The 17,084-nt window shown below is 45.9% G+C and overlaps 1 protein-coding gene across 1 annotated transcript; it reads right to left on the reverse strand.

Annotated features, from left to right (window-relative positions):
* Positions 1-12,082: 12,082 nt before the first annotated feature.
* On the reverse strand, positions 12,083-14,306 carry LOC102395812 (MORF4 family-associated protein 1). Its single transcript, XM_006052613.4, has 3 exons — positions 14,154-14,306; positions 13,601-14,034; positions 12,083-13,099 (listed from the first exon to the last, which is right to left on the reverse strand). Exon 2 carries the CDS (start codon positions 13,995-13,997, stop codon positions 13,614-13,616), a length of 384 nt encoding a protein of 127 aa, XP_006052675.1. The 5' UTR covers positions 13,998-14,034; positions 14,154-14,306; the 3' UTR covers positions 12,083-13,099; positions 13,601-13,613.
* Positions 14,307-17,084: the final 2,778 nt, after the last annotated feature.

Below are 17,084 nucleotides of genomic sequence, written 5' to 3' on the forward strand. Positions count from 1 at the left end.
TAGATCCTTCGTGCTGCAACTAAGAATTCACATGCCACAGTGAAGAGCAGGATCCCGTGTGCTGCAACTAAGACCCAATGTAGCCAAATAAATAAATATTAAAAAAGAAATCTTGACTCCCAGTGTGAAAGAATTGGGAGGGAAGTCATGAGGGTTGTGGAATTAATCAAAGAAAGAATCCTGAGCTGAAACTGGAGTCAGGACAGACCATGGATTGTCAACAACTCCAAACAGGAAGAGATCCATGCCTACCTCTCAGACAAGAAGGTATTGCCTACTTTACTATCCGGCAGTAAGAAGAAAACTTCTCTCCATCAGATGATAGTCCAGCCAACCAGAGACTGTAGCACCCCAACCGGTAAGAAACCTCCACACTTTGGACTGGACTCCTGGTTCCTCCACTGGACTCTGGTTATTATAGCCTTTCCCAAAGATCCCGTTTCCCCTGTAAAAGCAAGTTACTCTTCCTTGTTGTCTGGATTTGCCTGTGGTACACCATAGTTTCTGTATTCCAAATGCAATTCCCCTGGCTTTTCTTAAATCAGCTCAGTTCTGCTGGTAAAATAACTGACTATTATATTGTTAAAGTTGGCAGGGTAGAGTCCCCGTAAATGGGATTAATGCTGTTATCAGTGAGACCACCCAGTATTTTCTAACCTTTTCCACCATGGGAGGATTTAGTGAGAAGGCTCTAGCTATAAACTGGGAAAAGAGACTCAGCAAAACTCAACCATGCTGGTGCCTTGATCTTAGACTTCCAGATAATTTTGTTTCTAGAAACTTAGATAAACTCTGCTAGTAATGCTGAAGCTTCCCTGGTGGCTCAGACAGTAAAGTGTTTGCCTGCAATGCAGGAGACCTGAGTTTGATCTCTGTGTGGGGAAGATCCCTTGGAGGAGGAAATGGCAACCCACTCCATTACTCTTGCCTGGACTGGACTGTAATAACCAAATGGCTGTAATAACCAAAGAGTCCAGTGGAGGATTTAACTAATGCTGAGGATTTAGTTTTCATTGTTGTTGTTCAGTCGCTAAGTCGTGACTTAGTGACTTAGGGTTAGGTCAACCCTTTGTGACCTTTGAACTGTGAGAAATAAATTTCTGTGGCTTATAAACTACCAAGTCTGTGATATTTTGTTATAACAGCCCAAATGTTAGACAAAGTCTTAGTCACATTTGGGGTCAGAGCTTCAACATATGAATTTATTTATTATATTCGTTTTCAGATTCTTTTCCATTATAGTTTATTACAAGATATTGAATACCATTCCCTGTGCTATATGTTTTATCTATTTCATATATAGGAGTTTGTATTTGCTAATCCCAAGCTCCTAATTTAGCCCTCCCTCCCTTTTGCCTTTGGGAACCATAGTTGGTTTCCTATGTGAGGTTGTTTCTGTTTTGTAAATAAGTTCATTTGTATTTTTTTTTTTAGATTCCACATATGAGTAATATCATATGATATTTGTCTTTGTCTGACTTACTTCACTTAGTATGATAGTCTCTAGGTCCATCCATATTGCTGCAAATGGCAATATTTCATTCTTTTTATGGCTGAGTAATATTCCATTGTATGTGTGTATTTATATAAGGAGAAGTGGTTGGCAGAGGATGAGATGGTTGGATGGCATCACCAACTCAATGGACATAAATTTGAGCAAACTCTGGGAGATAGTGGAGGACAGAGGAATCTGGCGTACTGCAGTCCATGCGGTTGCAAAGAATTGGACACAATTTAGCGACTGAATAATAAACAACAGTATACATATCATATCATCTTTATCCATTCATCTGTTGATGGACACTTAGGTTGTTCCCAGGTCTTGACTAGTGTAAACAGTGCTGCTATGAACATGGGCTGCATGTGTCTTTTCAAATTACAGTTTTCTCCTTATATATGCCCAGGAATGGGATTGCTGGGTCATATGGTAACTCTGTTTTTAGTTTTTTAAGGAAACTCCACACCATTTTCCACAGTGGCTGCACCAATTTACATCCCCACTAACAGTGTAGGACGGTTCCTTTTTCTCCACGCACTGTCCAGCTTTTGTTATTTGTAGACTCATTTTTAATGATGACAACTAAATTAGCTTTATGGTAAGTATTGATATCTGGTTAAGTATGGCAAGGTCCTTTCCTGGTTCTTCCTTAGAAATGTCCTGACTTTTAAATGGTTAATTATTTTCTGGCTGCAATGGGTCTTCATAGCTGAATGGGCTTTTCTCTAGTTGCGGTGAGCGGGGGCTACTCTCTACTTGCAACAACAACAACAATGTATTTTAATAGAATATTATAATTTTATGCATAAAGATTTTACATCCGTTTGGTTAAAATTTCCTAGTTACTATTTGTGCTGGATTGAATAGTGATCTTTCCCCAAATTCATATCCTCTCTGACCCTCAGAATGTGACTGTCTTGAAAACAGGTCTTTGCAGATGTAACGAGGTGAGATGAGATCTTACTGGCCTAGGGTGGGCCCTCAGTCCACGATGTGTATCCAATGTGAAGGCCAAGCAAAGACACAGAAACACTGGGAAGGTGGCCACGTGACAATAGAGGCAGAGACGGGGCTGAGGCAGCCACAAGTCAAGGAAGGACACAGAGTGCCAGCCGTCACCAGAAGCTGAGGGGGCACGGAGAGATTCTCTCCTAGATCCTTTGGAGGGAGCATGGCCCTGCCAGCACCTTTACTTCTGATTTCTACCTTGCAGAACTGTGAGAGAACCAATGTCTATTATTATTGCTATTTTAAATTAATTACTTTTTGGCTGTGCTAAGTCTTCACTGCGGCACGTGAGCTTTCTCTCTAGTTGCGGAGCACAGGCTCCCCACTGCGGCGGCTGCTCTTGTGGCAGGGCACGGGCTCTAGGGTGCTCAGGCTTCGGTAGTTGGGTCACGTGGGCTCAGCAGTTATGCTTCCCGGGTTCTAGAGCACAGGCTCAAACTCGTGGTGCACCGACTTAGTTGCTTCAAGGCATGTGGGATCTTCCCTGATCACAGATAGAACCTGAGTCTCCTGCATTGGCAGGCAGATTCTTCACCACTGAGCCACCAGGGAAGCCCCAATCTGTATTATTTTAAGCCACTCAATTTGTGGCAATTATGGTATCCATAGGAAAAATAATATATTGTTAAAAATGTTTTTGAATAAGTAAATGGGACCTTATCAAATTTAAAAGGTTTTTCATAGCAAAGGAAACCATAAGCAAAATGAAAAGGCAACTTACAGACTGGCAGAAAATATTCGCAAATGAAGTGGCTGTCAGGGATTGATTTCCAAAATATACAAATAGCTCATGCAGCTCAATATCAAAAAATCAAACAACCCAATCAAAACATGGGTAGAAGACATAGACATGTCTGCAAAGGAGACGTACAGGTGGCCAACAGGTATATGAAAAGATGCTCGCCATCCCTAATTGCTGGAGAAATGCAAATCAAAACTACAGTGAGGTATCACTTTATGCCAGTCAGAATGGCCATCATCTAAAAATCTATAAACAATAAATGCTGGAGAGAGGGTAGAGATAAGGGAAAACTCCTACATTGTTAGTGGGAATGTAAATCGGTGTAGCCACTATGGAAAACAGTATGGAGCTTCCTTAAAAAACTAAAAATAGAGTTAACATATAGTCCAGCAATCCCATTCCTGGCATACATAAATAGACAACTCTAATTAAAAAAGATACATGTGCTCCAATGCTCATAGAAGCACTATTTACAATAGCCAGGACATGGAAGTAACCTAAATGTCCAACAACAGATGAAGGGTTAAAAAAGATGTGGTACAATATGCAAAATAGACAGCCAACGGGAATTTGCTGTCTGGCTCAGGAAACTCAGACAGGGGCTCTGTATCAACCTAGAGGGGTGGGATGGGGAGGGAGGTGGGAGGGGGGTTCAAGAGGGAGGGGATGTATGTATACCTATGGCTGATTCATGTCGAGGTTTGACAGAAAACAGCAAAATTCTGTAAAGCAATTATCCTTCAATAAAAAAATAAACTAAAAAAGAAAAGAGAAAACCAAAGAAAGATGTGGTTCATATATACAATGAAACATGACTCAGCTATAAAAAATGAAGGAATAATGCCATTTGTAGCAACATGGTTGCAACTAGAGATTATCATACTGAGTGAAGCAAATCAGACAGAGAAAGACAAATATCACTTATATGTGGAATCTAAAAAATCTAAAAAATAATATAACTGCATTTATTTATGAAACAGAAACAGACTCATAGACATAGAAAACCAACTGCTGCTGCTGCCAAGTCGCTTCAGTTGTGTCCGACTCTGTGCGACTCCATGGACTGCAGGCTACCAGGCTTCTCTGTCCATGGGATTCTCCAGGCAAGAACACTGGAGTGGGTTGCCATTTCCTTCTTCAATTAGAAAACCAACATAGACGTAGAAAACCAAAGGGAAAATGTGGGGAGAGGGGAGGGACAAATTAGGAGTGTGGGATTAACAGATACACACCACTACATATACAATATATAAACAATAAGGATATACTATAGTACAAAGAACTATTTTTAATAACTTATAGTGGAAAATAATCTGAAAAAGTTATATATAACTGAATCACTTTGCTGTACATCTGAAGCTGACACAGTATTATAAATCAATTATACGTGAATAAAAAATTTTAAAAAGTGTTTTTTGGGTTTTTTATTTTTTTTACAAACAATACCTTTCAGAAAATATATTTCTTTGGGGAATTCCCTGGCTGTCCAGTAGTTATGGCTCCACAGTTTTCACTGCTGAGGGCCTGCATTCAAGATCCCACAAGCCAAAAAGGTGGCCAAAAAAGAGTGAAAAAAAGAAAAGAAAGTATATTTTCTCTTTGTTCCTGGTGAATATAAACACTATTTACTTTTAGGCATTGATTTTTTTGTTCTAGAAAATGTGAAAACTTGCTACTTGCTAAGTACTAAACTCTACTACTAATGCTGATAATTTATCTTTGGACTCTTTCAAATCTATGATGTCTTAAAAACATTTCATCAGATTGTAATGATAATGGCTGTGGTGGTTTCAATGTGTCCACAAATTCCTTGCTATTTCCCTTGTTGAGTGGTGGAACTTTTTTTTTTCTGGCCATGCCATGCAGCTTGTGTTATCTTAATTCCCTGACCAGGGATTGAACCCCGGCCCACGGTAATGGAAGCACTGAGTCCTAACCACTGGACCACATGGGAATTTCCCAGAGGTGACACTTGATTCCCCTTTCCTTGGAATGTGGTTCTGGCCTGTTGCTGACGGAGCAAAGCAGAACCGATGGTATATTTCACTTGTGATATCAAGTTGTCAAAAGACTGCAGCTTTTGGGGAATTCCCTGGCAATCCAGGGGTTAGGACTCTGTGCTCTGACTGCTCAGGTGTTGTTATTGTTCTGTCGCTAAGACCTGTTTGATTCTTTGCAACCCCTTGGACTGCAGCACGCCAGGCTTCCCTAACCTGCACCATCTCCCGGAGTTTACTCATACTCATGTCCATTGAGCCTATGATGCCATCCAAACATATCATCCTCTGTCGCCCCCTTCTCCTCCTGCCTTCAATCTTTCCCAGCATCAGAGTGTTTTCCAATGAATCGGGTCTTCGCATCAGGTGGACAAAGTATTGGAGTTTCAGCTTCAGCATCAGTCCTTCCAATGAATATTCAGGGTTGATTTCTTTTAGGATGGACTGGTTTGATCTCCTTGGGTTCCATCCCTGGTTGGGGAACTAAGATCCTAGGAGTTCCTGAGATGCTGTTACAAAAAAATAAAGACTGCAATTTTTACCTGTGCTTTCTCCGTGTCTCTCGGATCATTCTCTTTGGGGGAAACCTGCTGCCTCGGAGTTGGTAAAAGACCACTGATTACAAGTTCCATTCAGGAAAGGGAAGAACGTTCAGCACACAGCCACCAGAGTCCGCAGGCGGAGAGCAAAGCCCCAGCTCAGCCATCAAGCGCCTCCTGCTTTGCTGTGTAAGGGGACCTATGCAGGGAGGCTCTTCTTTGTCTTTCGCCTTCTCAGGCCACAGATGAAATACACCCTGGGGGAGTGCACCCTTTTGGGGGTAATGTAGCTTTGGAAGCCTGCTTCTTGCTGCTGCAAGTGCCAGGCTCAGGAGTTCCTCCAAGGTTTAGCACACCTGGTCTGGAATTTCTTTGGTGATGTCATGTCTTCAATACCCAAGGATGCTTCCTGTTTACTTCTGGTCAGGTCAATTCTAACGGGAAGGTAATCACAGACAAAAATCTCACGAAGACGCTTGGGTTTTGTTCAGTGGTCTCTGTGCCATCCCTCCTGACTCTTTCAGCCCCGTGATGTCTGTGTGAAGCAGTGGCCTTGATAGGATGGTGACAGTAATCCTTTGGTCTTTGTTGCTTGGCAGCATTCACCATCTGGGGAAGCACCTTTAAAGGAGACACTTGAAAAAAATCTTGGGGCCTCGGTCTCATCTCATCTGGAAGACAACTTCTGGAGCCATCTTATAGCTGTTTCAGGTTGGGGTGCAGAAATCTTTGCCATTGTCCACCCCAAAGGACAGTGGTGGTGGCCTCCTAGACCTCCTTCAAGGACGCTATTCAGGAAGCACAGATGGGTGACAGCCTTCAGCCACAGCTTCTTTGGCTCCACCATACTGTTCATGGGGCTTCCCCAGTGGCTCAGTGGTGAAGAGTCCACCTGCCACGCAGGAGACTCAAGTTTGATCCCTGGGCTGGGAAGATTCCCTGGAGGAGGAAATGGCAACCCATTCCATTATTATTATTTTTTTAACTTTAAAAACATTTTATTTATTTTAAATTGGAGGATAATTGGGGCTTCCGAGGTGGCTCAGATGGTAAGGAATCTGCCTGCAGTACAGGAGACTGGGGTTCCATCCCTGGGTTGGAAAGATCCCCTGGAGAAGGGAATGGATACCCACTCCAGTATTCCTGCCTGGAGAATTCCATGGACAGAGGAACCTGGATACAGTCCATGAGGTCACTAAGAGTCAGACATAACTGAACGACTAACACTTTTACTTTCTGCTTTACCATAATGTGTTGGTTTCTGCCATACATCAACATGAATCAGCCACAGGTATACATATGATCCCTCCCTCTTGAACCTCCCTCCCACTTCCCACCCCAACCCATGCCAGTATTCTTGCCTGGGAAATCCCATGGACAGAGGAGCCTGGCAGGCTACAGTCCATGGGGTCCCAAAGAGTTGGGGCATGACTTAGTGACTAAACAACAACAATAGTGTTCACACCAAGGGGATACCCTCCTCCCCGAGGAAGATGGAGTTCAGGACTGCCTGTCACCCCTGTTTCTCCTGTGGATGATGCAAGTAGATGTCAGCCTCGGGTGCTATTCTTCTGACAAGTTTCCCATAAAGCTCTCCTCCCCCAAACCCTTTCCTGAGCCACAGCTTGCATGTGCCTGGCTCACCCACCCCCATCTTGCCCCTGGCTGGACTGTCCACGAAGAATTGTGCCAACTCTGTCCTCAGGCCCTTGGAGGGAAAGCCGCTCAGTTCCCTGTGTTCCTCGTGCGTGCTCCTCCCCTGGCTGTGGCTATACACTGCTGCTACCTTCCCCCGTGTCTAATGGGACAGACATGGCTTTGGAGTGCTTGCTGCTCATCTGACAGTCCTCTTCCTTTGTCACCCTCCACGCCCCCTCCCCCACTGCACCGGCTGCCTCCCTCACCGCAGGTTTCCCACCTGGCCCCTGGCCCTCTTCCCCACCCCATACCCTGCCTGCCACCATCATCCTAGTTGAGTTCCATGCTCATACGGCCACCATCCCACACCTGGGGCCCCAGGTCCTCAGTCTCTTCGGATCCAATGAGCAGTTCCCGCTAGCTCAGGGCATTGTCCAAAAAAAAAAAAAAAACAACCAAAACACCTTTCTCTTTCTTTCCTTGGTAGCTGTTTGCTCCCCTCTGCCCTCTAATGACCCCAAGGCAAATCCATCCTCCCCCTTCCAGGCAGCAGATAAACATAGTTTCACCGTCTTCCAAAAACAAGTGGGGATTTGTTATCTGCTTAACGCTGTGGCCAGAAAAATCTAAGTCCAAACAGGGCTTGCTTCTGTCACTCCTAAGCGTGACTTAAGGCTTGTTACTGCCCCCAAACCTGCTCAGTGCCTGCTCAGTCCTCTTTTCTGATCTCAACCCCATCCTTTCCACCATTTTCACTATAGTTGCTAGCACCATTTTACCTTATTTATTTGACTGCCTTGGGTCTTAGTTGGGACACTTGGGATCTTGGTTGCCTCGTGCAGGATCTTTCGTTGTGGTGCAAGGACTCAGTAGTTGTGGTGAGCCGGCACTTGGGATTTTAGTTCCCCGACCAGAGATCAAACCCATGTCCCCTGCATTGCAAGGCAGATTCTTAACCACTGGACCACCAGGGAAATCCCCACTAGCACCCTTTTTAAACCTCACCAGGCCCTCAGCTCACTTGAACAGCTTTCTCCCCTGCTCATCCACTTAGTGGGCATGGTCATGGTTGAAATAACACCCTTGTCATAACCCCAACCTCTTACTCCCCTTTTCTTTTTTTGCCCTTCACTCCTCTCTGTTGAAAAATGCAGCCCTTGATTGGTTGGGTGTTGGAACCATCACCAGTGGGGCTGCAGGAAAGCCCAAGGCTTGGGGGTGGGGGGAGTCCAGTCTCAGCTGTTACATGTGGTAAAGAAACTTTGTTTGAAGAGTCAAAGAATATGCATGAGTCTGGGAATAACAGAATGGAGGATTTTATGAGTCACAGACAGCTTGAAGAAAGAAGGAATGGGGATGTAAATCAGGAGAAAAGAACTACAGAGAAAGGGAGATAGAAAGGATCAGGGGTGGGGCTTACTTCCAGCAGCAGCAGAAGCAATCCCTGTTTGGACTTAGATTTTTCTGGACACAGTATTAAGCAGATAACAAATCCCCTTGTTTCTGGAAGATGGTTAAAACTCATGTTTATCTGTTGCCTGGAAGGGAGAGGATGGATTTGCCTTGGTGTCATTAGAGAGCAGAGGAGAGAAAACAGCTACAAAGGACAGAAAGAGAAAGATAATTTTTTTTTTTTGGACAATGCCCTGAGCTGGTGGGAGATGTGAGGATAAGTGAACATACAGGCCTCAGAGAGAAGGACAAGGCTTTCATCAAAACACAGGAAAGGAAAGGAATGGAAGTATCAGTCATCTCAGTCTAGACTGTGTAATCCTAACAATTTCCAAATCTCAGTGGCTTAAAACAAGCAAAGTTTTTCCTGGTTTGTGCGACATGTTCATCACTGGCCGGCAAGGAACACAGGCTGACAGTCGACCACCATCTGGAAAGTCGTGTCCCTGAGCCAGAAGAAAGAGCTCTGGATGGTCTCATGTTGGAGAATTTGGCTTGGATGTTTCCCTCACAACTCACACACACACACACACACACACACACACACAGCACGACCATAACTGCCGGGGGTCAGATGCATGCAAGGTGAAGAATTGGAATTGATTTCAACAGTACTCAGGACTTCTATGGCATTTTTACCTCAGATGAACTTTATGCCAAAGAACTGATGTTTTCTAATTGTGGTGCTAGAGAAGACTCTTGAGAGTCCCTTGGACAACAAGATCAAAACAGTCAATCCTAAAGGAAATCAACCCTGAATATTTATAGGAAGGACTGATGCTGAAGCTGAAACTCCAATACTTTGTCCACCTGATGCAAAGAGCCGATTCACTGGAAAAGACCCTGCTGTTGGGAAAGGGTGAGGGTAAAAGGAGAAGAGGGCAGCAGAGGATGAGATAGCATCATTGACTCAATGAACATGAATCTGAACAAACTCTGGGAGATAGTGGACAGGGGAGCTTGGAGTGCTGCTGTCCATGGAGTTGCAGAGTTGGACATGACTGAGCAACTGAACAACAAAAAGGAGTCACACAGAAACCCAGGGCTGGAAACCTCAGAGACAAGCCAATACTTGCCCAAGATCACAGAGAGCGGCAGTGGGCTGACTGGGAGCCAGGTCTCCTGTCCTCCAGCCCCTGGATTCCGAGCTTTTATCTTCGGCAAGGTTAGAAACACTTGACTCACCTCCCTTCACCTGGAGTCAGACTTTCACTCATGCTCCCACACACCCTGCCTCAGAGTTGAAAGTGTCCTTGGCTATTGCCAGTACTTCTGTAGTGTCCACTAGAATTTTCTTTTCTCCCTGGGGCCATCTCAGCTGATGAAACCAGATGTCAAAACCTCTGTAGCACAACTTTTTGATCTCCCCAGCCTGATTGTGATCAAGTAGGACCAGCAGATTTTGAACATTCTGCACCTCTCATCAGATGTTCTGTTACGAAATACCATGTTTATCTCCTGAATGCCTCTCCAGACCCCATGCTCCCACAGCCCTCATGCTTCTTCCTGTAATAGCACTTTGATAAAAAAAGGTCACTTGTCACATCTGAGCAAAGATAGCTTCCAGCTCCAGTGGGCCTCTGCTAGCAGGAACCTGTCCAAGGACCCCAACAAGCCTTTTTGCACAGCTGTCCATGACCTACCTCTGAACAGCCTGGGGCCCAGGAGGGACATATGGATCCATGGTAAAAATTCTGGCAACCCTAGTTAGACTCAATCTAACATTATACAGCCCTATCAGACTACCTGTCAGATTGGCTTCTTACCATTCTTTGCTCAGAAAAAGCAAGACTGAATTGCTCCAGCTGCTAGCAAGCCAGGACTGATTTCAGCAAACGGAGAAATTGGGAATTATCGGCTGCACTGTTAGTGAAATCACAAGAAAGACGAACTAAGGAGTGAAAATAATCTAGGACAAGTCTCAAACTTCTGGGTATGTAAGAAACCACCTCTGACTTCATAGTTCAGTGAACAAAAATCTGTCTTTTAAAAAAGAATGCAGGCCTGGACGTTTGGCTAGGGTTAACTGCCAAACTATAGTTTTAGGTGGAAAAAAAAGTCAAAGGACAGTCATAGATCAGTATGTTCCTATTTATGCAAAATAAAAAGGTTGGAGAGAGCTATATATGTGTATGTTCAGACATACGTATTTGGAAGGCTACACAAGACCCTGATGCTGGGAAAGAAGGCACTGGAGGAGAAGGGGCCGACAGGAGGAGATGGTTGGATGGCATCACCGACTCAATGGACATGAGTTTGAGCAAGCTCTGCGGGTTGGTGATGGACAGGGAAGCCTGGCATGCTGCTGTCCATCGGGCTGCAGAGTCAGACACGACTGAGTGAGTGAACTGAACTGAACTGACTGATAGAAGACACTAGTGAATGGTCATCTTCAAGGGGAACTGGGACGCTAAGGAGAGGGTCACTTTTCTTTTGAATTCTGGGCCATTTATATTATCTCTTTTAAAAATAAATCACCAAATGCAATGTGATAGCCTGACAGAAAAAAGTGTTAGTGGGAAACCAGTTAAATTAGAATAAAGTGTAGTCTAGTTAGTAGTACTGTACAGCATTAATGTCCTCGTTTTGGCAAATGTACCAAATGCAGATTTTTTGGTGACTCTTTTTCCTGGTTCTTTTTTCATCATGCTCACTCTTCCCCATTCCTAGAACTCTGGCTTTTTCTCATGCTATTCCCTGCGTGTGGGATGTTCTCATTCTCTCCTCCTCCAACGCTGCACCCATCCTTCAAGGCCAAGTTCACCAGTTACTTGCTCTGAAGTAATTTCCTCACCTTCCTTCCCTCAGTGCTCTAAGGCACCGTATCTGGCTGTGACACTTGGTTTACTCTTGTTTCTTACTTGCCATCAATTGGATTCCCCATGAATTAGACTTTAAGGTGAAGACTGGAGTGCAGCTAAGTTCTGCAGGATGCAGAATCGTGGGTACTGAGGGTTGGAGGGCCGACTGTGCCGTCATCTAACAAGGGCCTTGAGTAGCCCTGGATTTGGACCTGTGGGAAGGTGGGGGTCCTAGAACCTACCCCTTCCACCCTCTAGAGTGATAACTGCACTTTTTTCAGTCACACACAGCAACGAAACTTCCTTATGAGCCAGGCTTACTGAGAGCCTCAAAAACTGTACGCAATGATAATATTAAATTTCATTCTTAAAGAAACAAAACTTCTTAGTCAATAATCTTTCAGGTCTTTTGTCTTTCCAAGCAAATGAATACTTTTATTAACATGGTAAATTGTTTTTAAACACAAGGTAGGGTTTTGACCTCAAATGCTTGTCAGGTCTGCTACTGAAATGAACTTACAGCTAGACAATTTACGAATCTTGAAGATACCTAGTCCCTGTCCAGTTTAGGGTCCAAAACAGCCATTGCTTTTCTTCCCCAGACCCTTAAGGGCCTTTGCAAATATCGCTTTCATGTCCAGAACCCCCTGAAATGTATCAGGGTAGCACAACCATTACATAGAATACGGAGACCTAGCTTGCGTCCTATTTTAGGTTCCGTGTCACATAAAGCTGAGTTACCTTTTCCAAACGAGCTGACCAGACAGGTTACATCAGTGTGCCGCATAAAACTTAAACTTTGAACAAAATACATTTCTCCTCCTTTGGTCTCACACAGAAATCAAAGTCCCCAAACATAATATCATCCTCCAGCCCTTCTTCTGGTTCATCAGTCCCAGCCAGATCAGCTCCAGTCACATTCCCAGTTGAAGTCTGGTCCCTTCTTCAGCTTCTTTAGCGATTGCTGCATGGAGTCATCTTCCAGAAATAATGTAGTTCCTTCAGGACCTTCAGAGCCAGAGAACCCCAACTCTGAGTCTCATCTGTCACACACAGACCCAAAGTTCCAGGGAGCTATCAGGTCACACAAGAAAGAGCAAAGCACCTCAAAACTTAGGAACAAGTTTAGGAAAGCCCAGGAACAAATGTGGCTGCTGTAAGAGCTTACAATCTAGGCCCTAACTCTTGTGAGTGCATTTTCCAAATTAAAGTTACCTCTCCAAACAAAAACATTTAACAGTCAAAACTGAAATTGAGGTCATTAACCACAGACCATAGCAGAAACGTAGTGTAAGTGAGAACAGAGTATAGACAGAAAGGGGGGGGGGGGGGGGGGAGAGAGAAAACAAAAGGCTCTCTGGTTTCAGCTTCTCCAGGGTGTCAGCCAATCTCCATCAGTTGACCAGAATCCATTGGCTGTAAATCTAAAGTGAAAGTGGGAGAAACTCATCATCAACAGGTTAATCCGGAGTGGGAAAAAAACAACTCAGTAACATTACAAATTCAGCCTCGCAGGAAACCATCTCTTCCGGAGGCCATTTGACTCCTTCCAGCAAAATCTGGGACCGTCCAATAATGGCCTTCTCTCTGCTAATTCTGTTATTTCTATCCCCGTCTGCCTAATGGTCTATGCTGTGATTTTCGTTGTTTATTACCCTAGTAGTTATCCTAATGACCGTGATTTTAGCTTTCAACCACTTACTAAGTCAAAACCAACCAACCGGCTTTCCCCCTAATTGCCAGTTCAAGAGTAAACAATTTTTGTACGCCCTAACACCTCCTAACGTAAAAACTTGAGTAGAATTCTATTCTCTTCTGCCAACTCCCACCCGCCGGGCATCCCCTGTAAACAAACGTCCCCGAGGCCGACCCAACCGTCGGGCAACCGCTGGGACCCCCGTGCTGTCCCCCACCCCCCGCCTTACCGCCGACCCTCCTTCAGGACGACTCGCTCTTCTCTATCCGCCGCACCAGCTCCACCAGCATCTCTGCCATCTTCGCGATCTCCTTGGCCTTCTCCTCCGCCTTCTCGCACCGTTTGGTCCCCCGGCCCTCGACTCCGTCGTCCGGATTCTGCAGATGGTTGAGCGCGCTCTCCTCCGAGGCCTCCACCTGCGTCTTTATCTGGATGAGCATATTGTCCATCTCCCACAGCTTGCTTCGGTTCCGCAGGTAGGCCCGCCCGTGCTCACGGGAGAGTGCTGCGATGTCCTCGCGCATCTCGTTGATGACCGGCAGCAGGAACTGCTCGAAGTCCTCCTCGGGCTCCAGCACCTCCACCTCCTCCGGCTCCGCCAGCTCCACGATGTCCAAGGGCCGCATCTTCCCCGCTTTACCCGAACCACAGGATGCGAGGCGGCTGCAGAGAGAAAATGGAGACCCGCGGGGCTTACCAACACACTTCCAGAATATTCTTTAAAACTTTCACCCCTTTTAAACTTTTCGCCTCACAGAAGCTACGGAAGACGAGCGACTTACGAGCAGAGAAGCGGAGGACAAAATGGAGGCTCAGCCGTCAACCAGCGCCCTGCGTGTTGCGGCCCCTTTCACGACACCGCCGTGCCTCTTTACGGTCACGCCGCTGGTGGAACTAGCTGCGGGCTCGCGCACGTCAGTAGAGGGCGACGCAACCCGCTTTACTGCGGCCGCACGCGCGCACACCCAAGCTCTCTCTACCCCTTCGCCTCCGGGCTGCGTCCTTTTGTAACACACGCACGCGCAGACGCACACGCACGAGCTCCCTTATCTCCCTCCCCCTTCACCCCTGGCGGCCTGCCGCTGCTAACCCACGCAGTGTGCACGTGGGCTCTCGTCTTCTCCCCACCGTTACCCTCGTGCTGCGCTCGCCTCCGCAACCCACGCAGGGGCAGGCAACACTCCCTCTTGTCTCGCTTCGTTTTCATCCCCAAACCTCCATCCGGCTGCTACGCTGGCTTTGGGCCTGGGTCCAAAGTGTGTCTCCTGAAGGAATTTGTGTGTGTGTGTGGTTGTTATTGTTTAGTCCCTAAGTCGTGTTCAACTCTTTTGTGACACTCCCTGGTGGCTCAGACGGTAAAGCGTCTGCCTACAATGCGGGAGAGCCGGGTTCAATCCCTGGGTTGGGAAGACCTCCTGGAGAAGGAAATGGTAACCCCTTCCAGTATTCTTGCCTGGAAAATCCCATGGACAGAGGAGCCTGGTAGACAACACTCCAAAGAGTCGGACACGACTGGGCGACTTCACTTTCACTTTGGACTGTAGCCTGCCAGGTTCCTCTGTCCGTGGATTCTCCAGGCAAGAATACTGGAGTGGGTTGCCATTCCCTTCTCCAGGGGATCCCCCTGACCCAGGGATTGAAACCCGGTCTCCTGCATTGCAGACTGATTCTTTACAGTCTGAGCCACCAGGAAGCCCCCTTTATTCATAATTGCTAAAATTTGGAAGTGACCAAGATAGCCAACATCTGCTGTATCATCGAAACAGCAAGAGAATTCCAGAAAAACATCTATTTCTGCTTTATTGACTATGCCAAAGCCTTTGACTGTGTGGATCACAATAAACTGTGGAAATTTCTGAAAGAGATGGGAATACCAGACCACCTGACCTGCCTCTTGAGAAACCTACATGCAGGTCAGGAAGCAACAGTTAGAACTGGACATGGAACAACAGTTCAGTTGCTCAGTCGTGTCCAACTCTGCAACCCCATGAATCCCAGCACACCAGGCTTCCTTGTCCATCACCAGCTCCTGGAATTCACTCAGACTCACGTCCATCGAGTTGGTGATGCCATCCACCCATCTCATTCTCTGTCGTCCCCTTCTCCTCCTGCCACCAATCCCTCCCAGCATCAGAGTCTTTTCCAATGAGCCAACTCTTCGCATGAGGTGGCCAAAGTACTGGAGTTTCAGCTTTAGCATCATTCCTTCCAAAGAAATCCCAGGACTGATCTCCTTCAGAATGGACTGGTTGGATCTCCTTGCAGTCCAAGGGACTCTCAAGAGTCTTCTCCAACACCACAGTTCAAAAGCATCAATTCTTCAGCACTCAGCCTTCTTCACAGTCCAACTCTCACATCCATACATGACCACAGGAAAAACCATAGCCTTGACTAGATGCACCTTTGTTGGCAAAGTAATGTCTCTGCTTTTGAATATGCTATCTAGGTTGGTCATAACTTTCCTTCCAAGGAGTAGACTGGTTCCAATAGGAAAAGGAGTACGTCAAGGCTGTATATTGTCACCCTGCTTATTTAACTTACATGCAGAGTACATCATGAGAAACACTGGGCTGGAAGAAGCACAAGCTGGAATCAAGATTGCCGGGAGAAATATCAATAACCTCAGATATGCAGATGACACCACCCTTATGGCAGAAAGTGAAGAGGAACTAAAAAGCCTCTTGATGAAAGTGAAAGAGAAGAGTGAAAAAGTTGGCTTAAAGCTCAACATTCAGAAAACGAAGACCATGGCATCTGGTCCCATCACTTCATGGGAAATAGATGAAACAGTGGAAACAGTGTCAGACTTTATTTTTTTGGGGCTCTAAAATCACTGCAGACGGTGATTGCAGCCATGCAATTAAAAGACGCTTACTCCTTGGAAGGAAAGTTATGACCAACTTAGATAGCATATTCAAGAGCAGAGACATTACTTTGTCAACAAAGGTCCATCTAATCAAGGCTATGCTTTTTCTAGTAGTCATGTATGGATGTGAGAGTTGGACTGTGAAGAAAGCTGAGTGCTGAAGAATTGGTGCTTTTGAACTGTGGTGTTGGAGAAGACTCTTGAGAGTCCCTTGGACTGCAAGGAGATCCAACCAGTCCATTCTACAGGAGATCAGTCCTGGGTGTTCTTTGGAAGGAATGATGCTAAAGCTGAAACTCCAGTACTTTGGCCACCTCATGCAAAGAGTAGACTCATTGGAAAAGACTCTGATGCTGGGAGGGATTGGGGGCAGGAGGAGAAGGGGATGACAGAGGATGAGATGGCTGGATGGCATCACCAACTCAATGGACGTGAGTCTGAGTGAACTCCAGGAGTTGGTGATGGACAGGGAGGCCTGGCGTGCTGCAATTCATGGGGTCACAAAGAGTCGGACATGACTGAGTGACTGAACTGAACTGAAGGTAGCTTTCAAAAGGTGGATGGAAAAGTGTGGTATATCCAGAGGATGGCATATCAGTTCAGTTCAGTTCAGTCACTTAGTCATGTCTGACTCTTTGCGACCCCATGAACTGCAGCACGCCAGGCCTCCCTCTGTCCATCACCAACTCCCGGAGTTCACCCAAACCCCTGTCCATCGAGTCGGCGATGCCATGCAACCAACTCATCCTCTGTTGTCTCCTTCTCCTCCTGCCCTCAATCTTCCCCAACATCAGGGTCTTCTCAAATGAGTCAGGTCTTCGCATCAGGTGGCCAAAGGATTGGAGTT

This window comes from Bubalus bubalis, chromosome 7 (genome assembly GCF_019923935.1).
Source record: "Bubalus bubalis isolate 160015118507 breed Murrah chromosome 7, NDDB_SH_1, whole genome shotgun sequence".
Classification (NCBI taxonomy): domain Eukaryota; kingdom Metazoa; phylum Chordata; class Mammalia; order Artiodactyla; family Bovidae; genus Bubalus; species Bubalus bubalis.